The sequence below is a fragment of the Temnothorax longispinosus genome, chromosome 7 (genome assembly GCF_030848805.1).
Source record: "Temnothorax longispinosus isolate EJ_2023e chromosome 7, Tlon_JGU_v1, whole genome shotgun sequence".
Classification (NCBI taxonomy): Eukaryota; Metazoa; Arthropoda; class Insecta; order Hymenoptera; family Formicidae; genus Temnothorax; species Temnothorax longispinosus.
Window position 1 is genome coordinate 19,605,915 of NC_092364.1, and position 10,499 is coordinate 19,616,413.

The 10,499-nt window shown below is 34.2% G+C and overlaps 2 protein-coding genes and 1 pseudogene across 5 annotated transcripts; 1 reads left to right on the top strand and 2 right to left on the bottom strand.

The window, feature by feature from the left end:
• Positions 1-873: 873 nt before the first annotated feature.
• Positions 874-3,690, top strand: Cndp2 (Cytosolic non-specific dipeptidase 2). The gene is made up of 5 exons (XM_071782635.1): positions 874-1,584; positions 1,750-2,200; positions 2,298-2,726; positions 2,819-3,292; positions 3,403-3,690. The coding sequence occupies exons 1-5, from the start codon at positions 1,550-1,552 to the stop codon at positions 3,445-3,447; spliced, it is 1,434 nt and encodes a 477-aa protein (XP_071638736.1). The 5' UTR covers positions 874-1,549; the 3' UTR covers positions 3,448-3,690.
• Fuca (alpha-L-fucosidase) lies at positions 3,502-6,639 on the bottom strand. Of its 4 annotated transcripts, none has more exons than XM_071782631.1 (7): positions 6,573-6,639; positions 5,340-5,628; positions 5,005-5,253; positions 4,555-4,917; positions 4,187-4,405; positions 3,856-4,079; positions 3,502-3,789 (listed from the first exon to the last, which is right to left on the bottom strand). In XM_071782631.1, exons 2-7 carry the CDS (start codon positions 5,605-5,607, stop codon positions 3,703-3,705), a joined length of 1,410 nt encoding a protein of 469 aa, XP_071638732.1. In that variant the 5' UTR covers positions 5,608-5,628; positions 6,573-6,639; the 3' UTR covers positions 3,502-3,702. The 4 variants fall into 4 exon arrangements, with proteins under 4 accessions (XP_071638732.1, XP_071638731.1, XP_071638733.1 ...); XM_071782630.1 differs by having other exon boundaries at positions 5,005-5,256; positions 6,573-6,635; XM_071782632.1 differs by lacking the exon at positions 6,573-6,639 and adding an exon at positions 6,124-6,265 and having other exon boundaries at positions 5,005-5,256.
• A 249-nt stretch (positions 6,640-6,888) lies between these two features.
• On the bottom strand, positions 6,889-9,905 carry LOC139815614 (alpha-L-fucosidase-like; annotated as a pseudogene).
• Positions 9,906-10,499: the final 594 nt, after the last annotated feature.

The window sequence follows — 10,499 nt, forward strand, 5'->3', positions numbered from 1 at the left end:
AATACTGCCCCTAATATAGTTCTTAAAATTTCGATTAATTTGATCGGTGATTAACTATCAAGCAACTGCAGCATTTTGCTAACATAAGCATTAACCCCCTATTAGCAATCTGAGGCTTTAAAGCCCCCAGCAAAATTTTTTCTTGCATTTCTTTGTGGAGAGGAAACGGTGTTTGATACCTCATCCCCCTAAAAAAAGTTTATGGTAGACCGTATATAGAGAGATTGCTGCCGCGGTGACGCCGGTTTCTGTCAATGCGTGTTGAAGCAACGACCCCGAACGACGAATTTGTAAAAACATGATTGCTGACGGAGGGTTAATATATAAAAGGATTATTTTATTTAGTAAATTTTACTGATTTAATCACGAGAGCCTTATATATTTTAATTATTTTATTTATATATTTACATAAGATTCTTCGTGGTTTTTATATATATATATATATATAGAAAGGAAGAGAGATATATATATATAACAATATTATGTAACGAAAAATGTTGTCGTAGGCAATTTCGCCGATTGAGTTAATCGTCGATTAAATTTATCGGTATTTAGTCCAAATTACTTTAATATGTGAGATGGGAATTTATTCATTTAAAAATGCACCTTTAACATTTGACGTTTAGCTTTATTCTCTAACAGTTTAACGTTTAACTTGATAAAGGAACAAAAGAAGAACGCAGTATTTCGGCAATCATGAAAATATAATATAATGTATTTAAATATAAATATTAAAATGCTTCATTAACATGCATATATTTACACTACAGTAACGACACTTTTTTGCAACAATCGTCTTCGTATATGATTCGGAGCAGAATGAAAAACAGTCTCCAGTCCCTTAAAAAAAAGAAGTTAGATATAATTATATCTAACTTTCTTTTTTATAATTCTTAATTATTTATACATTAAATAAAACTTTTTATCTGCGAAATGCTACACAAAACAAGATGAGTGTATAATGTATCACAGATGTTATAAACAGAAAGAAAAAAAAGAGTTACGAGAAGAGTAAAATTGCAAAGCGATGTTCGTCAAATGTTGTGTATTCCGCTGCAGTCATAAGTATATCCATCATAGATAATACGAGCGTTTTTATCTGGCATATGTAGAAGAATAATACTAACAATAAGTAGATAATGCTGACGAATTTTTAATAATTTTTAATCATTTTATAATGCAACAATAGCGTTTCCGTGAGTTTTTATGTGAAATCTATTTTGATTGGTTCGAATAATAACGAGGACTCGAGGCTCGAGGAGTCATTGTTATTGTCAGCTGTTGTGCTAACCGATCCCACACGACTCACACTCCTGATTCCTGCCACAGCCACAGTGAGTGAGTGAGTGAGGTATTGCGTTATCGTAAGTTTCGCGTGATAGCGTGTGCTCTCTCAAAGAGCGGAAACGAGAGAGTAAAGGGGAGAGGAAGATATACTATCTTATAGGAGTACCAGATTTGCCAAACCAGGTTGAGTTGGCAGTTGCGTTCCAGCCACTACACGTTTGATCTGCGTTCGTGCGTTCTAACGGAATTAATATTAACAGTCATGGCATTACCACCGGCCTTGGAAACTTTGTTTAAGTACGTTTCGTTTATTCTTTAAAGTATTTCTAATTTCACGAAAGCTAATTTCGTAGAAAGACGTCATTTTTGGGCAGGCTCAACGTATACAGTCGTTTATGCGTACGTTTTGTTTGTAATTTTTGCTCACTTTCATTCGGTTCTCTTTTTTGCACTGTTACATAGGTACATAGACGAGCATAAACAGGAATATATAGATAACTTGAAAGAGGCGGTAGCTATCAAATCCGTATCAGCATGGGCGGATCACAGAGACGAAGTGATTAAAATGATGAAGTGGGGAGAAGTGAGGTTGAAGAATCTTGGAGCGACTACGGAATTAGCTGACGTAGGCAAACAGCCTCTCCCTGATGGCAGTGAAATCCCACTCCCTCCTGTACTACTCGGTAGTCTTGGCTCAGACCCGAAAAAGAAAACTGTACTTTTGTATGGACATTTGGATGTACAGCCTGCGCTAAAGAAGGATGGATGGGATACCGAGCCTTTCACTCTTATTGAAAAAGATGGAAAACTTTTCGGTCGAGGCAGCACAGATGACAAAGGGCCGGTTCTTTGTTGGATACACGCATTGCAAGCTTACAAAGCAACTGGGATCGATATCCCTGTTAATCTCAAGGTATTTCTTAACGAAATAAAGAATGCTTTACTCGATATATTGTCGACTAATTTATAATATTATATTTATTTTAATTGCCTGGAATTTTTTTGTACAGTTTGTCTTTGAAGGAATGGAAGAAAGTGGCAGTGAAGGTTTGGATGAACTTCTTTGGGCAAGGAAAGACAGCTTTTTAAAGAACGTAGACTACGTTTGCATATCTGATAATTATTGGCTGGGCACCAAGAAACCATGTATCACTTATGGTCTGCGAGGCATCTGCTATTTCCAAATAGAAGTCAATTGCGCTACTAAGGACTTACACAGTGGTACCTTTGGTGGATGTATATATGAAGCTATGGCAGATCTCATTTACTTAATGAATACCCTGGTCGATGTCAACGGTCGCATTTTGATAGACAACATTTATGATAATGTGGCAGAATTGACAAAAGCTGAATTAGACAGTTATAAGGATATAGATTTTGATGTAAATGAATTTAGGGAAACAGTTGGAACTAAACAACTAGCGCATAAGGAAGATAAGGTATGTGCATGTATATATTTTCTCTTTTCTTTTTTATAAATTTAAAAATGCATGTTAAATATATGTCCCGATTTATATTCCAATTTTTGCAGACCAAGCTCTTAATGCATCGTTGGAGGCAGCCCAGTTTGTCTATTCATGGGATAGAAGGTGCTTTCAGTGAGCCAGGAGCAAAAACAGTAATTCCGAGTAAAGTTATTGGCAAATTTTCGATTAGAATAGTGCCTAATATGACTCCGGATAAGACGACCGAGAAGGTGATCGCTTATATAAAAAAGAAATGGCAAAGCAGAGGTAGCCCAAATATTATGAACGTGAGCATGTTCCACGGTGGCAAACCATGGTCCGAGAATCCCGACCATCCGAATTACATAGCTGGCCGAAAAGCAACTCAACATGTTTACAATGTAGAACCCGACCTTTCTCGGGAAGGCGGGTCGATACCAGTTACCCTGACTTTCCAGGAAGTTACTGGTAAAAATGTATTGCTCTTACCAGTCGGCCAGGGTGACGATGGTGCACATTCTCAAAATGAAAAGTTAAATGTATATAACTACATCCAAGGGGTAAGCATAACTATTGGTAGAGCAGCTAAAAATTTGCTAATTGACCATTTTTTAAAAATCGATATATTAAAACGATTTATCTTTACAACTTATCTTTTTATTATTTCCAGACAAAACTACTTGGAGCTTATCTATACGAAGTAGCTCACGTGTAATATTTTTTCTGTTAGCATTTGCTTATCTGTGGAATAACAAAGAGGTGCTTGGTATTTCTTTTAATTTTTTTTAATTTACTTTGAAGCGTTTTACAACTATGATTACAATACGCTGCATTGTATTTGATATTTTTGTTACAGAAAAATTCTATGGAAATGTCATTTTCTATAAAATGTCATTTTCTTTCGTATGTATTTTTTGAAAACAATATATACAATATAAAATATATTCTTAGTAAAATATATGTACATTATTTAATCACCAATCTTTAATACCCAAGCTGGCTGTCCTTTGTGTGCATCAGGAGGCAAATTTATTTTCAACTCATCGGATTGTTTCCACTAAAATGTATGAACAAAATTACTTAACTATTTTTATAACATATATCTAAATAGCAACACACTTACAGGAATTACTGACGAATAACCAAGTAGATTTATCTGAGACTTGTTCGAAAGTTTAAGCGAGCCTAACGATAAGATATTATCATCTGGCCATTCTAAAATTGAGGCATATAACTGTTTTTCATTTTTGCTTATTGTGTACCAAACACTTTCTGTTAAAGTATCATTTTGTACTGTCCAGGGCTTAGTATCGTAAATAGCTTCGCCATTAACTGCTAGCCAAGCGCCTGAAACAAGAAATTTACTTATATATCATTAAGATCATCAAAAAAATTAATATCTGAATCAATCAAGACACTAATACAAAATATGATAAGATACAAAAGATGTTTACCCATTCCACGCAATCTTTCTTCATATATTGGCGTGATAATGCCATCTTTTGTTGGTCCGACGTTCATCAGTAAATTTCCACCACAGCTCACGGTAATCACTAACTCTTTCACTAATCCGGCCAATGTATAATATTCGGATAAAGCAGCATTTCTGCGGTATCCCCAGGACTTTTTGTCAATAGTCATACAGTTTTCCCATTTGTGTGGAAGGAGTACACCTAGAAAGCAAAATTTTATTAATTTGCAAACCTACCTATGTATAAATGCAAATCTTTATTTAATAATATTACATATTACACATACTATTAATATTACTAATTACATATTAGTAGTTCGTATTAGTATGTTATAATTTTACATTACTTACCAGGATTAAAACGATCAGTGCACGTATAGAAACCACCGTGATGGCACGGCATATCACTACCCCATCTATCATTCACGACTACTGTGTCTTTTACAGGACTTTCATTGTATAACCATGCTAGAAATTCCTTTGATTTCCAATAAGAATCCGACGCTTCCCAATCCCCATCTGACCAAACTACTTCTGGTTCGTACGTTTCTATCAACTCTTGTAACTCTGGTATTATTTTCTGAGTAACAAATTTGTCTGTTGTAAAATTGTTTACTTTGTCTGTTACATAAAGAGGATTGTACCATTCATACATGGAATGGTATAAGCCAAACTTTATGTTTGTCTCGTTACGAATTGCTTGTGCCAGTTCACCTGGAAATTTCATATGAAAAAAAGAATATCTATAAGAATGTTTACATTTAATGCGAAATCTTATTGTTATACATGTAGCTTTATTACCAACGAGGTCTCTTTGTGGTCCCACATCCATGGAATTCCAACTGAATGAATATGTTGACGGCCACAATGTGTATCCTTCATGATGCTTGCTTGTCAATACAACGTATCTCGCACCTGATGCTTTTAATAACTCAGCCCATTCAGAAGCATTGAAGAATTCGGCAGTGAAGTCACGTGCAAAGTCTTGATAGGTAAAATTCGGAGGATACCTTTGTTTCATAAAGTCGGAGTACTTCGTAGAGTTAATTTCTTCTGCAACATCACGTATATAAATAACAGTATAGTCTACATACATGATATATTTCATAAATATAAAAAATACAATAACACTCAACCTTTCCAATTATTCCAAAACCATTCGGAGCCAAAGCTGGGCACGCTGAATACACCCCAGTGAATAAAGATTCCAAATTTTGCTTCATCGTACCAGGGTGGAAGCGGTCGACTGTCTAGACTAGACCAAGTTGGATCGTATTTGGATGTTTCTGTTAAAATCGACACCAAATTCTCCTCCTCATCTGTTCTGGCTATCACGTTATAATGTGCCTTTACTGACACACAAAAAATCAACACAGCGCCCAAAATATATGCAAACAACGTCATTCTGATCCAAGGAGACTTGAGCTAATGAAAGCAACAGACATCAAACGGGTCTTTTATTTCTCTCCGTATTTGTATTAAAACTCGACGAAGATTATATTTCTGTTTTGTATCGTATTTCGAGATTAGATATCGTTACCGCGTATTTTTTAAACCAGGCATTATATATTATTTATCGATACCAATACAACTTGAATGGAAAATTTAAGCGGCCATTGTTTACAAAATAATTCCACAAAAAGCATTGAGGGTTTTGAAACAATGCTCTTTATTATATTCAGTTATATTAAACTACACTAAACGCAAACCGGTTTCCTCAATGATTGAATCATATAATCTTGTTCATAATTATGCATGATAATAGAAAAGTGCAATATATATTTCAAAACAATAATTGTAAACTTGACAAGCTTTATTTATTGTCATATAACCCCGCAGTTACTGTTAGATTAACGGTCTTCATTTTATAACATTGATCAACACGTATTATAAATGTTATGTTATTTTTTCATAAGCTACATTATTTTTGAAAATTGACCACAATCGTCTTCGTGTCTTGGTCATTATCACGTTTGAAAAATACAGTATACTTAAAATACAGAGAAGGAAGGGACAGGGGACAGGGAGAACAATGGATGTTAGGTTAGGTTTTGTATTGAAAAAATCTATACTTTAAGTCACGTACATTATACCACCAATATTGAAAATCTATAGTGTACGTGACGTAAACTGTATATATTTTTAAAACTGACAGGGAATATCGGAAAGCAGCCGTAGATAAGATCGAAATTGCTTTAAATGTGAAGAATGATACGCTACAGAATTTTCTTCTTTTTGTAAAAAATATCTGTTTTATATCCAAATGCAGTATTATTTAACTGTTTCAATTTTACAGAACGATCGCTATGTGCTAATTAATGATCTCTTCACACACAGTTTAATGTTTACATTCTATAACAATTCACTACCAATTGTGTTTTCGAGGAGCGAGATTCATCTCGACTTGTGTTTTGCTTCTCACGAAAACAAGATCGCATGAATTTGAGTTACGAGGAGATAGGAGAGAAATAGGAAAGATTATACGAGAGATAAAGTTTTTTTATTGTAACTTATTTATCTGGAACGATTTTACAAAAATGCTACAAAGTTTATAAATACTTTGTTTTTAGTTTTAAGTGATGTAAATTTGATATTAACATATTTATATATAATAGAAAATACTTCTATTAATTTCTCATATATTCTTTTATGCAAACTTTTAAGACGCACGGGATGGCAGCCAAGTACTTTAATAAAGATTTATTATTTTTCATGATTTAAGTACATTTCTAAATAGTTCTAATTCTAATTCCAAACTTGTCTACCAGACGAAATATATTCTTAGTAAGTACATGTATTACATACGTATACAGTAAATACATATGCATATATTGATGAAAATCTATATCTATATATAAAATACTGTGTCTTCAACCATTCAATGATTATTTTCCTTAAACTTTAATACCCAAGCTGGCTGTCCTTTGTGTGCGTTAGGAGGTAAACTTATTTCCAGCTTATTATCGGATTGTTTCCACTGAAATAAATGTTCAAAATTATTTTATCACCATTTTTATAACATAAAGGTTGGTAAAAGTAGTAATACACTTACAGGAATTACTGACGAATAACCAAGTAGATGTATCTGAGAATTCTCCGAAAGTTTAAGCGAGCCTAACGATAAGATATTATAGAATTGAGGCCATTCTAGAATGGAGGCATATAGCTGTTTTTCATTTTTACTTATAGTGTACCATACACTTCCAGTTAAGGTATCATTTTGTACTGTCCAAGGCTTAGTATTGTAAATAGCTTCGCCGTTAATTGCTAGCCAAGCGCCTAAAACAAAAAGTTTACTTGTATATCATTAAGATTATCAGAAAATTGATATCTGAATCGATCAAGACATTATAATAAAAAATATGATAAGATATAAAAGATGTTTACCCATTCCACGCAATCTTTCTTCATATATTGGTGTAATAATACCATCTTTTGTTGGCCCAACGTTCAATAGTAAATTTCCACCGCAGCTTACAGTAATTACTAATTCCTTTACTAATCCAGCCAATGTATAGTATTCGGATAAAACAGCGTTTCTGCGATATCCCCAGGATTTTTTGTCAATAGTCATACAGTTTCCCCACTTATGTGGAAGAAGTACACCTGGAAAGCAAATTATTGTTAATATAACAATTTAATCAGTTATTAAATAATATCTATTAATTGCCATTAATATACTCTCTTTTACATTTTGATAATTTAGATAATTCTAATTATAACAAGCATAATAATAAATTACCAGGATTAAAACGATCAGCACATGTAAAGAAACCACCGTGATGGCATGGTATATTAATGCCCCATCTATCATTCACCACTACTGTATCTTTTACAGGACTTTCATTGTATAGCCAGGCTTAAAATTCCTTTGATTTCCAATAAGTATCCGTTGCCTCTCCATCTCCATCTGACCAAACTATATCCGGCTTGTACGTTTCTATCAGCTCACGGAATTCTGGCATCACTTTATGGGTGACGAATCTATCTGTTGTAAAATTGTTTCTTTTGTCTGTTACATAGAGAGGATTGTACCATTCAAACCATGAATGATACAAGCCGAATTTTATATGTGTCTTGTTTCGAATTGCTTCTGCCAGTTCACCTATTTCAGAAAAAGTAATACGTATAAGAATGTTTATATTTAATGCAAAATGTTATTGTTATTAGATATATGTCTTCATTACCAACAAGATCCTTTTGAGGCCCCACATCCATAGAATTCCAACTGAATGAATACGTTGATGGCCACAGTGTATATCCTTCATGATGCTTGCTTGTCAATACGATATACTTTGCACCTGAGGCTTGAAATAATTCTGCCCACTCAGAAGCATCAAAGAATTCAGCAGTGAAGTCTCGTGCAAAGTCTTGATAGGTGAAATTTGGAGGATACCTTTTTCTCATAAAGTCGGCAAATTTTGTAGTTCTTTTCTCCTCTACAATATCATTTATAGAATTCTATAAGATATCACATTATTCTCCATAATATTTTTTAATATAAGAACTAAGATAGTAGATATGTTCAACCCTTCCAATGATTCCAAAACCATTCGGAGCCAAAGCTGGGCACGCTGAATACACCCCAATGAATAAAGATTCCAAACTTTGCCTCATCGTACCAGGACGGAAGCGGTCGACTGTCTAGACTAGACCAAATTGGATCGTATTTGGGTGCTTTTGTTGCAAATGGCACAAAATTATTTTCATCCCAGTTTGTTATTACATTAACATATGCCTCTACTGTCACACAGAGAATCAGTACGGCGCACCAGATACGTACAAACGTCATCCTGCCAGTAAAAACTTGTAGTGAAAGCAATGATTGTTAAACGAGTCTTTTATTCCTATTGACTGATATTAAGTCTCGACGAGAATTCTATTTCTGTATATTGTTTTGCATTCATATTTAGAGATTAGATTAGATTAGCACTCCATATTGTTTTAGGACAAAGATCACATTATTATTGATCGACGCTATATAATTCATGTGTACAGTTCAACATTTTTATGGAACGCTGTAATTCCGCTAAAACCCTAGAAAAAATTTTAAATAATATTTATTATTACATTTAATCTAAATTAAATTAGCATGCATGTATAGCTGTCAATTTATCGTAAATTTTCAATAATTGGCATTCAAATCGAAAATTCACAATTGTAATAGAAATCTTTATAAATCTCGAAAAAATATTTTTCAAAAATTGACAATTGTAGATTTGATGTAGATTGATGACAATTGTAGATTGACAATTGTAGATTGACTTTATTGTGGATACGTAATTACAAATGTTGGGTTACCAATTTCGTGTTACAGATTAATTCGGAGTAAATGTTATCTCTTCACTGAGGTCACGTTATCTTTAACCAATGGTAAATTATGGTCATGTATGTAAATGTGCATCTCGGCTCCATTTGGCTGCATTATCGTATTCACAGTGTAATTAAAGTATCATCCAAGGTGCAATCTACAAAGCAGATGTAGATAAGAAGTTGCTCGTGCAATCTACTGCTTGTATGAAAAAAATGATATGTTATAGAATCTTTTTACGTGGATATCTGTCTGCTGGACCACGGGGACCTAACCTGAAATGATGTTTTATATTGGACAATGGACCGCTCGAAACGCCACTCGCACCCATTTTCAACGTTGGAACTATTTGGCATATCCATTTTCTGGCACTGTCGATAAAGTCTCTCCCCTTGGTGCGTGTCCGTGCTGCGCTTATGATTTTCGTGTTGTGTAATTTTACATAATATATTTTTGCAATATTAATAAGTTCAATTACTGTACACCGTACATGCAATAATAAAATTTAATTGCATAATTTTAGTTGATCAACTGTACGTTTTTATTAGCCATCCATTTGACTCACGTAGTGTCACGTACCAAAGTTGCATATTCAAATATTTCGTCATTATTAGAAAAACGTGATAGACACGGAAACAAATTGATTTCGGGAAAACTGGCGTCACAATTCATTTAATTAGTAAGCAAAACCTGCATTAATTCTGTATTTTACATTCTTTGTAATAATAACATTTAACTATCGTGTATATAGATTCGGCATTCGAACTTGGCGATCGCGCGCGTCGTGTCGCGCGCGGGATCATTATGAAGTTGGCGACGTTAGCGTGGCGTCACTACTCACTCTATTCACTCTCGAATCTCCCGTCGTCGCGAACGGAACATCTCGCGGATACAGGATGGATCCGTTCGTCGTGGCATGTTTAACCGGTAAGCGCAATCGTTATTGGGAGCTTCATATTCAATCGTGTCTTAATATTTGACACTC